This window comes from Scaptodrosophila lebanonensis, unplaced genomic scaffold, assembly GCF_003285725.1.
Source record: "Scaptodrosophila lebanonensis strain 11010-0011.00,11010-0021.00 unplaced genomic scaffold, SlebRS2 tig00000136-arrow-arrow-pilon, whole genome shotgun sequence".
NCBI lineage: Eukaryota > Metazoa > Arthropoda > Insecta > Diptera > Drosophilidae > Scaptodrosophila > Scaptodrosophila lebanonensis.
In genome coordinates, this window is record NW_022060586.1 from 1,680,527 (window position 1) to 1,696,317 (window position 15,791).

A 15,791-nucleotide genomic window follows, 5' to 3' on the forward strand; every position below is an offset into this window, starting at 1 on the left:
CCTTGAGGCACGAGCGTAAATGCTGCAGTTTTTCCACTTGGATTAACTCCAAATCCTTGTCGATCATTGTTGAAAAGAGCGACATAAAATCAACATTATCCGTGTAACTGCCGCTGAATGAAGGCAACTTTAGCTCGAGCAAGCGAGACCGATTTAGGACCACCATAGTTTGACTCTCTGTAGTCAAGTCATGCCGCATAGTTGACGAAGAGGGTGCTTGAAACTGGCGCTTCCGTAACTCTTCTTCCAGCTTGGCAACTACAAACGCAGATTTTTTGTCAAACTCCTCATGCAGGATGAAGCTAGCGTCACCACAGTCGAACTCCTCCAAGCTACTGAGCGCGCGGTTAAAATTAATCTTCTTATTCTCGAGCAGTTTTACAAGATAGAACATCTCATCTCATCTTCTCTCAACAAACCAATTTTGTCATCTTTTAATTCGCATTCCATTACCTTGAGACTTTCACAAAGATATTCACCTTTGCGCTTGAAAAATACTACCCGATATCCAGGCGCAGCCACGGCAGTGGGTCCACGTTCAATCTGACGCTCACACGGCGGTACAGATGAATCATCACCATCCATTATTAGTGCAGTACTCTAATACGAATGAAATGTAATGCACAACGAAAACACAAGTCTCGGTTTGGCAACGGCAGCAACAACAACACGCGATAATGCACTTCAAATGTTCGGCACCGAAAATTGTCACTCGCGCCAAACACCAGCATATAAGCAAAGGCGAATGACCGTACAAAGCAACGGCGCTTGCTTGCGGTTTATATGTACAAAAACTATGCGCTTTGTACAGTCAATTATGTACACACATACGTGCACTGATGCTGCAGTGATATGTATGTATGCACACTAACTTTACACACACTTAGTGCTTAGTTAGTACACCACATATAAGTATCGTTTTCAGCCACAAATTATGGCTTTTCAGGGTCACCGGTTTTTTAATGTAAATCACGTCGGGTGTTCACCAAAATGTTGAGACACCGAGCTTTTTCGGTAGCCTTTTTTAGTCTATGGGTTTTGTCTGAAGCGGGCGTCAGACACGACAATTAAAACAAGAACGATGTCTTTTTAAATGTACATATGTATATTTTGCCGCGCAGGGCCAATTATGTTTGTCTATAAACCGAATTAATATACACGAATTTAAGAGGCCACCAACTCAAACAATATGCGCAAAAGTAGAAGTGCGTTGTCTCGTACAACAGCACAGCGAGAAGCGTTAGATTGCCACGGCGAATCTAGGTCAACTAACACCGATTGCAGCTGCACTGGCAGCTGCAGCGACTAAGAAAATGATAACAAAGGGAAATATACAAAGAGTGTAATTATTGAGCGCGATCAAAGCAAACATTATAAGAGTTATTAAACGTTTAGCGCTTCTTGCTTCGCAGAGCAAGGTACAATCTGTATATATGAATAATTATGCGTCTGCTGCGGACGACTGCGCTGCCTGCGCCTGCTGCTTGACCAAACAAAATCATTACAACAAAGCCCAGTTTCACTAAAAGCTATGATATCAGCGTCGAAAGAGGCACTGTTTACATAAAGTCTATTAAGTTTACTACGAAGGCCACGGACATTTTGATAGTTAATTACTAGGTGTGATTTTAGTTTTTTGAACGCGACTTTTCTTTCCTTTCATATCCGTGCACAATAGTATGCTGAGGCCAAATAACAGGATCTACAACCTTAGAAAATAGTGACTCAGACAGGTCAAACTTGAAAGTGAAGTAGCTTCTTTTCCGTTTAAAATTAAACTTTCTAACAATTAACTCGGTTGTATCAGTAAGCAGAATGTGGTCAGTAATATGGAATTTCACATCAAGTTCAGAGGTGTTAGGTAAGAATCGCGAAATAAAATAGATTTATGGGAAGCAACTGTTTTCAATAATGGAGGCGCTACCATAACAGAAGGGAGGGGGGTGGAAACAGTGGACAAGGGCATTGGCTAGACAACATGATTGCCATCAGCAACACCGGCAGACATCTGATAGCAGGCGCGATGATTAAGATCATTAACAGGTGAAGCATTTCATTAGGAACATCAGACGAAGTTGACGGACGAATGTCTATTTGAATATTGTTACACTGGGCCGATAAAACCTCCGCTTTAGCAATTGGAGCAGTAGTGGTAACATTTGTAGAGGTCCCCTTTTCTGATTCGGCAATTAAATCTGTGGTAGTGACAGAGGCTCAAGGTAAAAGGGGAGACGATGGTTGCTGTGAGCAAGGGATTCCACCCGAGTTCTTTAAAGAATTATCAGTTTAAAAGGGCCGTGCAGGAGCATCAAACGTAGGCGACAATATGAGCAAGTTAGGCGTAGTAGCTCGGTCAGGAACTGAAATTTGCAAAAATGTTTTATTATCAGAATCAGTCAACGAGTTACGTTTATTCCTTTTCCTTTTAGGAGACTAAGACAGCAGTTGTAATCCGTTAAAAAACCAGTCGAGGGCATTAAGTTTGGAGGCCAGCGATCTAAAGTCATCCTTTATATCCTTAAATCCATTCCTGGTTTGCGCCATGAAAGTTCGCATCTTCATTTCCATAGGTCTGCAATCCGGACAAGTCCAATTGAGTCCGATGCGCAGCAAATAAAACCCAGTTCGCATCCATTAAGTCCTGCACATTTAACATGCGACAAGTTATTGCAAAGCCAGTATGATAAAAACTGGTCGCTTGCAATTTTGTTTTTAAACGCACAATTTTTATGCAGCAGGTAAACATAGCGACGATGTGTGTTTGACAATGCAGTAGCTAAACAGATGGCTGAGATGACAAGCAGAGTGCACGTGTATAGTCCACACGGTAGAAAAATATATAGGCAGAGATAACAAAAAGCAATAGCAAACACGGGTGTTTGGTGTTAGCGCGGTTAGCAGATCTTTTAAATAGAGTGAATTTGTGTTGTTGTTTACGCGTTCGGGCACAACGTATGCAAGAATATATGCAGAATGCAACAACAATTACAGAGAGAACTGCGGCGGAAACAATACAAGTATTAATTATTGGAGAAAATATAAAGTCACTGTCTTTCACAAGGCGATATTTAATAACAACTCGAAACGGCAGTTAAGACCGTATCTGCGTGAGTTATTTAAATGGTAAAAGAGCTCGGAATTTAAAGTGAAAAATAATAAATAGCGGAGCTAAGTAAAAACCGACCGAATGCAAGCACAAGCCAAAACTTTAGAATTATTTGAAACAAGAATTGCGTCAATTATATAATTTATTCTTAACTTTCGTTTAAATCACAAAATAAGTGTTAATTCAGCAAAATCTGATGTTCGAATAATGTAATTTTCTTTTTGAGCCAAAGGGGCATTTCTATTGCTTGGTTCTTTTGGATGCTGTGTGTGAATGCTGGTGTTTTAAGTATACATTTAGTAATTTGCTAATTTAATAATATTTACATAGGATATGCAAAATAATTTGATGTAGATTGATGATTATTTTTATATGGAAAAATATCTTTGGTAGTGTTTTAAATCAAAAAAAAACAATCGAGATTAGAAACCTCCTTCTGTGGTACCGGGAATCGGTTCTGAGGCGAAACTTGGGCGGAAGAGATTTCTGTGGCACCCCTGCATATGTATGTATAAGATATGTCTACATACTAAATTTATGTGCCTCTAACTATTATAGTTGATCAGTTTTTATAAGAGCGGAAATTTGATTTTTAGAGTACCTATTCACGAACACGGTATATACATATATTCATCAAATCTTAATTGCTATGTTATTTTGCAAAATACCGAGCTTTTGCTTATGTGGAATTAAAATGTGATACAAAAAATAGCTCATAGAAACCAATTGCTTAAATGAATCTTTTTTTTTAAATAAATTATACACAGCTGATTTTTTAATTTAAGAAGAGACAAAGTAGTTGCTACTGGAACACTTTGTTTGGACGACCTGCTGTATGATATGTATTGTCGATTGCGATACAGTAGTATCAGTTTAATCGATTACAGCATCGATATTTTGCAACATGTAGCTTGCGATGCCTGTGTGATTTGGATCTAAAGTTATTTTTTGCTTTGTTGCTACTAGTTTTTCGTGTAATTGCAATTCGATAATTCAATTACAAAACGGTGCAAGAACATATTCATGTAAAACAAATACAAAAATAAAAGCTCGATGGGAACTGTAGATGCACGCGCTAAATATAAAACAAAATATTTGCGTTAAATAGAACAATTTTCAACGCTTACCACTCGAAAGGCGAAAACGCCAAAATTATACAAAATGTGTCAAAAAAAACGAATTCTATATCAAAATATGTATTTTAAGCTTCTAACAAACGCCCAAGTCCTTTTTGATAGCTGTTAATGGCTTTTTACACAAACTTACTAGCATATGTATGCATATTTACACATTTTGTGTTTTTCGCTATAGTTTTATTCATAAAACAACAATAATTTAATGGCTTCCTCTAGTTCTTAGCTACAAATGCATACATATACACACGTATGTTTGTAGATATGTATGTACATATGTTTGTATTTATAATGTTGGTACACACGAAACATATACAAGTATATACATACATACCTATATGACTTTTGTTAACAAGGAGCTTAATAGTCTACATGTTTATTTGAATCTTGTATCATATATAATATATGTATATAAATAATATATGTATTAATAAATGTATATATTTATATATGTATATATATTAATATATATGTATATACATATATTAATATATACATATGTACTATATAGCACAACTTTGAGTCTTCAACTGTCGTTTTTTTGTATCATGCATAGTATATTTTTGTATGTATTCATAGTCGCGCGTGTTTGTGATTGTGGGAAACCGACTTTTTTTTAGTGTGAATAGCAACACAAAACGAGTACGACGTCAACATATGAATGTGTGCATTTTGATACTAATACAGAGTTGCATACCGGTAAGTTTCTAACTATACACACTTACGATAGTTCAATAGTTCTTATAAGCAGTCTGTAGCAATAATTGCAATCAGACAAGAGCGTTTAAACAGCGACAGTAAAATTGTATTGTAGCAATTCATATATGTATGTACACATATATATGTACACATATATATGTACATATGAATACACATAAGTATGTACATATAGATTTAAATGTACATATGCAAGAATTTATGAAATTTATTCGTTCTTATAAATACATGCATATGTATGATTGTATTTACCTACACATATGTATGTATGTATGCATGCCTTGATGCCACGCCATGGCTTGCATTTTCATAATTCTTGTAGCTATTTTTCTTTTGATGGCTATAGAAAACATGTCTCTTGCTGCTACTCAAAATAATTTAAACGCCGGTGTATCATCATTTATCAGTCTTACATATCGGTTAATGGAACATTGTACTAAAAGCGTATGAGTTATGTCACTTTACAATGTATGTACATACATACATATGTACTATGTATAATAACTAAATGTTGTAGAAAAGATCCTCAAAAAATGTATATTCATACATATGTACATACAATGTGCATATTTTAATTAATCTAAAATTGACGGCGTCGCGACCATGCGCCAAGAAAACGTTGACCAAAGTGACAATCCTAATTCCAAACTAAAGTCTCCATGCTTACTTATTTTTAATTAAGACAAGCAGACTTGTTTTTCATATGTATTGTATGTACATGTGTACATACATATATACATATGTACGTATGTATGTATATATGAGCGAATATTGTATAAAATCGTTCTCTGTTGCTAAAAAAAAATACAACGTAGTATTTCGACATTGCGCTCTCTGAGTGGCCCAATTTGGCAGTTAGAATGCTTTAATGTGCGCTTGCGTCTCAAGTGTAAGAGAGTGCGCTTGAATCAAGAACCATTAAAATATTAATAATCGGCGACGTTAAATTATTTGGAGAAAGGAGTAGAATCAATTGTGAAAGTAATTAACAGTAAGCGTCTGCACTCACAAAAACAATGTGTTTTTTGATATCTTCGTTGTTGGGTTATTTTATATGTTCATATAAGTATTAACACATGCAGCACAAATATTGCCGGTTCATTTCTCACGTTGTGTTTTGTTTCTTGCACCCTGATTTGTACTATATACCCTATATCCGATAGCTTGGGTACTATAAACGACGAATGTACACATGTATGTACATATGTAACAGCCAGAAGGAACGGCAGGCCCCATCCTAAATGTACTATGTACATACATACATATGTATGTATGTATGTACATACATAAACGATCTGCATGTCTAGATGATATACATATGTATGTACATATACACATATGTACATATACAGACATACATGGTCATATACTGTCCGTCTGTCTTGTAACAGCCAGGAACACCAAACTGGGGGTATGTCGACATAAATGATCCATATGCAGAGCAATTTATATATGTATGTACATACATGCATATATTTTTATTCATTTAGAAAGGCTATTTTGAACTTGGTCAGCCATTGTAAAGGCCACAAGAAGACGTGGAAGGTATGTATGTACATATTGAAATGATCAGAACGGTGAGTTTAGTTGATTTTGTGGATAACAGATATTCCAGCTGTTTTGCTTCGGAACTTATCCCAACCAAATTTGTTACTAATGTGTACACATACATATGTAAATACATATGCATATGTATGTATACATGAGAGAGATGTTAAATCCCTATATTACTGGGTAGCAACCTCCGTCGGCGTAGCAGCTTTCCTCGGTGTAGCCGCCTACCTCTTTCGTCAGTAGTCAACGCTCTGTAAGCCCTCACTAATGTAGAAACATATTTCATCGGCGAATTTTAATTGCGCATTTGTGTATTTTTTGTTTCGCCGCTTAAAATAGTTTTCATGAGAGCAGTCACTTCTCTCTGCTTATAGAATCACTGTTTCTTCACTACAAATTGTGTCACCTCAAGTACTTTTATTTTTTGTGACCCTTTTTCATCCGTTTATATTGGCAGTTTATTAAAACAAGTGGAAAAACTAAAGTCGGGTGCTCCGACTTTAAAATACTCTCTACCTATGTATGTGTAGAATAATTAGAGGAACGGAAAAAAGTAACAAAAATGTAACAAAAAATGTTGTGATCGATTATACCTCCTTTGGTATTCGAACTCACGTAGAGGGTGAGGAATAGAAATTGTGTCTAAGTGCGTTTCAGTGTGTAAGCATGTGTGCAGCAACAACAACAGCTGCGGTAAGAGCTTTGGCAGAGGTTACATTTATAGCTATTACTTCCTTTAAATTGTACCTAGCAAAATAAAACTTGACATACGGACACATCATCCCTAACAGAAGGTATTTGCTAAATTGCCTTGTTATACTGATCGAGAATATATATACTTTGTGGGGTCTGCCTTCTGTGTGTCACATACATTCGAATTTGTAACTCAAATATTATCACTTTCGGCAATTACTTTCTGTTAAGGCATATATGTATATTCGTATATTAAGATCCATCGTGTAGGTTAGCTCTAACAAGTGGAAAAGCGAACGTCGGGTAGAGATTACATTTATGAAATATTTGTTTAAATTCTAAAAAGTGTGAAGGTTTGGAAAGTCAGAAATAGCGAGGAAGAGGGGGAAGGAGCAAAATTCTGAAATACACATGTTCTGCATCTTCATATAGGGCTTGGCTCAAAAATATAAGTTGTTATAATCTCTGAGACTTAGGTGATTATACAAACGGCGTTACAGAATACTTTCTATAGGGGCGAAGTGGAGGGGTGCTGCGTATAGTCTCTGAGATCCAAGTGTTCATACGGACGGACACAGGACCGCTAAATCGACTCGTCCTGTCATCATTTCCCGCAAACCTAATATACTCTTGTACCTTTAGGTAGTTCAGGGTTTCATTGGTTCAGTGTTGCCATTACAGCTTTTTTCTATCATTTTAAAAATTGCTTCAGTCTGAAAAAATATCAAACATCCCCTATTCGAAAATCTGTCCTTTTTTAGGATAACATCATTTTTTTTACCCTGTACGTGACGGGGAAAAATAGTATATTAGATTAGTGCGCAGTATATGGCAGGCAAAAGTAGGTATTTTCGATCCCATAAAGTATATATATATATATTCTTAATCAGCATTACGAGAGGAATCGATGTAGCCATGTCCGTTTGTCCGGATGAACGTCTAGATTTCGGAGACGGTGAAGCGCACATTTACCAATCTTGGTATGTAGACTCTTATAATATCAAGGCAACACGAGTTAATTCTATTGTTTTGATTCTCCCTCTCCACGCTACAGAATTTCGTCAATACTGTGTTCTGCTATGGACGCATATAACTCACTGCCGGAAGTTTGTTTAGGTACAGGTTATTTCACTGTACGCTTTGGAAGCTTGTTATACTCTGTACATGAAATGTACAAGAGTATATTAGGTTTGCGCGAGCTGAAAATATAACAGGCAGAAGGAGGCGTGGCAGACCCCAAAAAGTATATATATTCTTCATCAGCGTGACAAGACGATTCCCGATTTTCCATTCGTATAATCGCCTATATCTCGGAGACTATAAGACCTAGGATCACCAAGATGCCTTATGTGATAACTCCCGTATTTCTTGGAATTTCGAACTCGAACTTGGCAAATACCTCCAGTTAGTGATAAGTCCAAATGCCAAGTTTCATAATGATAGGCCGATTTAACAGGACGTTATAGCCATATATGTATATATGACCAAGCAGTGCTCGCAGCTGTTGTTGTTGTTACTGCTTTGCTCAGGCACACGAGACATACACAGCCATACACAGACACACACAAACACACACATACACTCATAGTTATTTTACACAAATGTACAGAGTATTTCAAAGTCGGGACACCCGACTTTACCTTTTTTACTTGTTTTATTTTTTAATTTACCCTCCATTCACCTGATGAATTTTAATAGTTGAAAATTTCAGGAATTACAAGAGTTATAGAAAATCACTCTGTATTAGCGGCGGAGCCGTGGGTGCATCAGAAAAAAAAAACAAGTGGAAAAGCTAAAGTCGGGTGACTTTGAAATACTCTGTACATATGTATGTGTAGAATAACTATACGTGTTTGTGTCTATCATAATAAAACTTAGCATACGGACTCATAATCACTAATCGGGTGTTTTTGCCAAATTTGTGTCAAAAATTACAAGAATTACGGGAGTTATGGTAAATCACGGATTGCGTGGGAGAGAGAGGAAAATTTGCGTTTTCTGTGTATTAACATAGTGCATCTTGGACTAAATTTTGGTGATTTGCCTAGGGACTAGGATCGTCTACGTACCAAGTTTCGTTAATGTACGCACAGCCCAAATTCAGGGGTTCATCACGACGGACGGACAGACGAACGGACATGTCTGGATTGATTTCTCACGTCATTCTGATTGAGAATATGTATATATTTTCTGAGGTCGGAGATGATTCGTTCTGCCTGTTACATTGCAAAAGCAGGGTATAACAAGAGAGAACGCTACAGACGCGCAAGCCCGACAATGAAATACCTTATACCTAGACAAACTTCCGTCACTGAGTTATATGCGCCACATTTCTTAGAATTTACCGATTTCGATGAAATTTAAAATAAAAGTAGATAGTTGTACATATATAAATAATGTTTGCAAAGCTTGGTTTATGTAGCTTTCAAAATGTGAACAGTAGGCGAGGGAGGCGTTCATCCAGACGGACAGACGGACGGACATGTCTAGATCGATTTTTCTCGTCATGCTGATCAAGAATATATATACTTTATGGGGTCGGAGATGCTTCCTTCTGCATGTTACATACTTTGCACAAACCTTGTAAGTTGGCCGACGATGTGTGTCCAAGATAGTTTTTTCTGTAGTATATCCGTCTGGTGATCTCAACACCGGGAACTTTTGAACCATAACAGCAAGAAACAGCAGCGTGCGTCGCGTATATACTTGTCTTATCTTTTATTATTGTGTATATTATAGCTGCCATTGAAACGATCAGTGGAAAAATTACATTAAGTACACAAAATATTTTTGATTTATAACTTGCTTTTGTGAATAAAAATGGACAACAAAGATTATTGTAGTAAAATGAATATGATAGGGAGGAATTGAAGAGTCGGGCTGTTTATACTCTACATGAAATGTAAAAGAAAGTACTATACCTTGCGGGAGCCAAAAAAAAGTAACAGGCAACCCACAAAGTATATACATATGTACATATATTCTAAATTAGCATGACAGGACGAGTCGATCTGGCCCTGTCTGACCGTCCGTCCGTCCGTCCGTCCGTATGAACACCTGCAGACTATAAGAGATTGAGACACCAAATTTTGTAGAAATTTCTTTCTTTCCCCCCACTTCCCCGCAACTAGTGATTTTGTATAACTCCCATAATTCTTAGAATTTTTGATTCAGTTAGTGAGTCCATATGCCAGGTTCCATTTTGATGCGTCAGTTTGAAAGGAAGTTATAGTCATAAATGTAATATCCGCCAAGCTCTGCCCGCAGCTGTTGTTGTTTCTGCTTTGCACAGATGCACACATCCACACAGACAGTCATAGTCTCACATAGATACAATTTCTATGTTAATAAGTATATAGTTATACAGCCTTTACGTGAGTGATTGCCCAAGGAGGTACAATAAATCAAAAGAAAATTTGTAAAATTACAATTTTGTTACTGTTTTTAGTTTTTTAATTAAATAGCTCTAGCTTTTTATCCACTTGTTTTAATATTCATTAACATCCAACCGGAATGTTTGTTTGTAAAAAAAATAGGCACGAAACATCTACTTATTACGGATATTTGGCTCTAAATTTGTTTATTTTTTGTTTTATATAAATAAAAAGAATTTTAAAACAAGAAAGGAATGCTAAATTCCAGCGAGCTCAACTCTTAAATACCCTGTACCTCCCACAAAAAGAAAACAAGTAAAAAAGCTAAAGTCGGGTGTCCCGTCTTTGAAATACTCTGTACATAAGTATGTTTACAATAATTAAAAAAACCAAGAAAATAAAAAAATTGATCGATTTTACCTCTATCGGTATTCGAACTCACGTAAAGGGTGTATAATTGCACATATACAAAGCAATTGCGTCTATGTGAGTGTATGTATGTTTATGCTCGTATATTCGTGTCTGTTTAAGCATGTTAGCAGTCAACCAAACAGGAACATCAACAACAGCCTTGGGCAGCGTTTGAGCAGCGCTGCATCAGCAAATATATTTATAGCTATAACTTCTTGTTAAATCGGTCTACCATAGTGAAACTTGGTATACGGACACATAATAACTAACTGGGGGTATTTGCAAAATTTTAGTTCGAAATTCCAAGAATTACGGGAGTTAGAGAAAATTTGCATGGGAGAGTGGGGAGGGAGGGAAATTCCAAAATATACATTTTCTGCGTATTCACATAAGGCATCTTGGACTAAAATTTGGTGTTCCTAGGTCTTATAGTCTCCGAGATATAAGCGATTATACGAATGGAAAATCGGGAAAACCCCAATAGGGGGAAGTGGAGGGGGAATCAAAAAAATAAAACAAACTCGTATAGCGTACACACATAAGGCATCTTTTTGCAAAATTTGGTGTCTCTATCTCTTATAGTCTCTGAGATCCAGGTGTTCGTACGGACGGACAGACAGAGCTAGATCGATTCGTCTCGTCATGCTGATCAATAATATATATACTTTGTGGGGTCTGCCACGGCTCCTTCTGCCTGTTACATTTTTCAGCTCCCGCAAACCTAATATACTTCTGTACATTTCATGTACAGAGTATAAAAATATAAAAAAATATAAAAAAATTTTCCAAGAATTAAATTATTAATTATAAATATTATTATTAATTTAATTAAATACAAATATTCAAAAAACAATTCTGTAGCACGGTGAGGGAAATCAAAAAAGTAAAATAAATTCGTATGTACCCACATAGGGCATCTGTGTACCGAATTTGGTGTCTCTACCTTTCATAGTCTGTGAGATCCAGGTGTCCATACGGATGGACAGACGAACAGATATGTCTAGATCGATTTCTCTCGTCCTGCTGATTAAGAATACATGTATATACTTTATGGAGTCGGAGATGCTTCCTTTTGCCTGTTACATACTTTGCATAAACCCAACATACCGGTATAAAAAGAAACAAGTAAAAAAACTAAAGTCGGGTGTCCCGACTTTGAAATACTCTGTACATATGTTTAGAATAATTGTAGAAATTACAAAAATTTAAAAAAAAAAAATGTTGATCGATTTTACCTCTCTCGGTATTCGAACTCACGTAAAGGGTGTATAATTTCACATATGCAAAGAAATTTCGTCTATGTCAGTGTATAAATGCCTATTCGCGTCTATTCGTGGCTATGTGAGCATGCTTGCAGTCAACTAAAGCATCAACAACAGCTGCGGGCAGCGCTTGGGCAGCAATTATATTTATGGCTATAAATCGGTCTATCGTAATGAAGCTTGGCATACGGACACATAATCACTAACTGGAGGTATTTGCAAAATTTGAGTTCGAAATTCCAAGAATTACGGGAGTTATGTGAGATCACTAATAGCGTGGAAGAGGGGGGAGGGAGTGAAGTTCCAAAATACACATTTTCTGCGTATTGACATAAGGCATGTTGGACTTCAAATTTGGTGCTCCTAGGTCCTATAGTCTCCGAGATTAAGGCGATTATACAAATGGCGTTACGGAAAAATTCCCATAGGGAGGAAGTGGGGTGAAAATCAAAAAAATAAAACAAACTTGCACAGCATACACACATAAGACATCTTTGTGCAAAATTTGGTGTATCTAGCTCTTATAGTCTCTGAGATCCATGTGTTCATACGGACAGACAGATAGACAGACATAGATCGACTCGTCTTGTCATGCTGATCAAGAATATATATACTTTTTGGGGTCTGCCACGCCTCCTTCTGCCTGTTAAATTTTTCAGCTCTCGCAAACCTACTCTTGGCCGGGTAAAAGTTGGTCGACAGTGTGTGTCCATTGTTGTATGTATTATAGGTGCCATTGAAACAATCAGTTGAAAAATAAATTAATAATTTGGTTTTGTTAATAATAATGTGCAACAAACTTTATTTTAGTAAAACGACTGTGATAGGAAGGATGTCGTATAAAAGGGTATTGAAGAGTCGGGCTCTTTTTAATATTCATTAACATACAACGGAAATGTTTTGTAACTAAAGAAAAGGCACAAAACTACTTTTACGGATATTTGGCTCTAAATTCGTTTATTGTTTTGTTTTTATATAAATAAAAAAAATATAAAAAAGGGAAACAATATTTGGCAACAGACGGAACCTATAATTTAGAAGACCGCATTATTAATGTACATATGTACATAAGTAATAATATATATACATAAGTACGGCGAATAGCCGTTGTAAAACGAATTATATCAACAATTTCTTCGAGGGTGTATAATCTTCGGCGCTTCAAAGGTAGCGTTCTTTTTGTTTTATTATTATTATTTTTGTTCCCAAACCTCACTACTGCTCGCATGCTTTTTGTTTTGCTCATTCTTATTTTGACAACCGCCGAGTGCGGAACGCATTTTGCGACTGTGTGAAAACCTTTTTCAATTTTTGACTTTCGTCAAACGTCCAATCATACATATATGTGAGCATTGTATTGTACATTATACAATAAATTGTAAATGCTGTAGCAATATATACTAAGTACAAACATATGTATATTTAGTGCACGTGTGAAGAAACGCAGACCGAAGACACTTGGAAACTAAAGGCACCTCAAGGGAACTAACTAACTTTAGATGTTCAACGTCGTATGTATGTATGTACATACATACATACCTATGTAATACATAGGTTTCAACTGCTGCATATGCATTTGTTATTGTAATAAAATTGAAATTACGCCATGGCTCAGAGCTGCGGGACATCAAAAACGCCTTTTGTTTGTGTTGCTGCACAGACGCCAACGTCGACAGCAACGCCACCATGTATGTATTTGTTTTTATTGTGACATGCGATTTCAAATCACACGTAAATATGTATGTTTGTATGTACATATGTGTATTGTTCTGTGTATACGTAAATATGTATATACCGACATACATACATGTACATACATACATATTATTTCATATAATTACGTTTTTAGATTTCACATTACATATACATATGTACATACGTACGTATTTATATTTGCGCTAATGACGTACATATGTATGTATGTATGTACATATTTTACTTCATTAAAATTATTTGTACTTGCTGGCGGAACTGTAAATCTGTTGTCGTTATCGATTTGCACGTACATTTGAACATACAAACAATATATACATATGTATGTATGTAGGAACGAACTTTGTCGAACCACTTTGGTTCTAGTTGCAACTATACATTTGCATGCATGCTTATGTATGTATATGAAAAACATGTATGTATGTACATATGTACATATGTATGTACATATAGTATGTGTGCATAGTTTTGCATGTGTAACACAGCCTGTTAAAGCGAGTACCTGTTCGAAAATACAACCATATACAAATGTACAAATGGCAATATGTATTAAGCCAATTAATATACATGCATACATACATATGTATATTGATAAAGTAGAATGCAAATTTGTGCTGATTATTGTACATATTCACATTCGTGTGTATGTAATTTACCCATAGCAATGAAATTTCATTCGTTTTGTCATTGAACTTTCTATGTATACCCTTTACACATCTTTAAAAACTACATCTATTGGTAGTGTAAGGGCAATGGGCTATATTAGACAAATGTATGTATCATGCGGAAAAGGACATCTCCAACATAAAGTATATATGTATTCGTGCTCCTGGGTTGATGACTCGATTTAGAAAACGGCTGAACTAATAATGATCTTAGGCAACCAGATACTGCTGTATTTTTTGTGATATTGGAATGAAGCTACAGAATTTTGTCAAAAATTATGCGTACAGGGTATATAACGATCGAGGTTTCTCAACAACTCTCTTATCCACATTCAACCAAAATTACACATAATAAATTTAAGGAGAGACAATTTTTTAACCCTGTACCTGTAGAGTAAAATGGGTATATTAGGTTTGTGCAAAGTATGTAACAGGCAGAACCAGCCATTTCCGACCCCATAAAGTATATATATTCTGAACCAGCATAACGAGACGAATCGATGTAGACATATCCGTCGGTCTGGATGATCGACTCGATTTGGGAGACGTCTAAGCGCACATTAACCAATCTTGTAGACGGTCCTAGTCCCCAGGCTACACCGGTTTATTTTATTTTTTAACCCCTCCTATTTACTTTTGTTTCAAATTTCATTAAATTCCGTCAACTCTAAGAGAAGTAAGCAGATCAATTTCATTTCAGTACTATGCCCACAAATTGCAGCATCAAGTTCGCTCTTCTACTTCAATGCCGGAAGTTCTGGGTACAGGGTATTCCACATTCGGGCTTGCTCGATAATAGCGTTCTCCATTGTTATTTTATAGCCATGCCCGTCTGTCACTATAAACACAAGGATCTCGGAAGAATGTTTTTAGTTAGTTTTGTTTTTTGCTTTGTAAGTTCCTTCTTGTGAAACTTTACATAATTTAGTCGGAATGTTTTTTTTTGCCCTAATCGTCAGGGTTTCTATTACGAGAGCGACTCTCACTGTTTACTGAATTTCAGTAAATAGTTTGGGTGTTAAACAAATAAAGTAATCACTGTTATCTACAAGTGCCTAATTTTTTTTTTGCATATCAAAATAGATTATTTATACAAATTTATATGTACTTGTTTGCGAACATAAATGTAGCGACAATTTTTATAACATTAAGAGCGGACTTTG

At 36.1% G+C, this 15,791-nt stretch overlaps 1 protein-coding gene across 4 annotated transcripts in view; it reads left to right on the plus strand.

Annotated features, from left to right (window-relative positions):
• The first annotated feature begins 4,011 nt into the window (after positions 1 to 4,011).
• Positions 4,012 to 15,791, plus strand: part of LOC115629153 (6-phosphofructo-2-kinase/fructose-2,6-bisphosphatase 1-like) — a 37,237-nt gene continuing 25,457 nt past the window's right edge. For 2 of the 4 annotated variants that reach the window (XR_003995868.1, XM_030525518.1), the window contains exons 1-2: positions 4,012 to 4,131; positions 4,819 to 4,938. Coding sequence is in view for 1 of the 4 variants with exons in the window: in XM_030525521.1 (XP_030381381.1) it covers positions 13,857 to 13,938 (82 nt within the window). In the remaining 3 variants the exon portion in view is untranslated. Of the gene's footprint in view, positions 4,132 to 4,818; positions 4,939 to 13,507; positions 13,596 to 13,676; positions 13,939 to 15,791 lie in introns of those variants that run through there. The other 2 variants (XR_003995869.1, XM_030525521.1) reach the window with 2 other exon arrangements.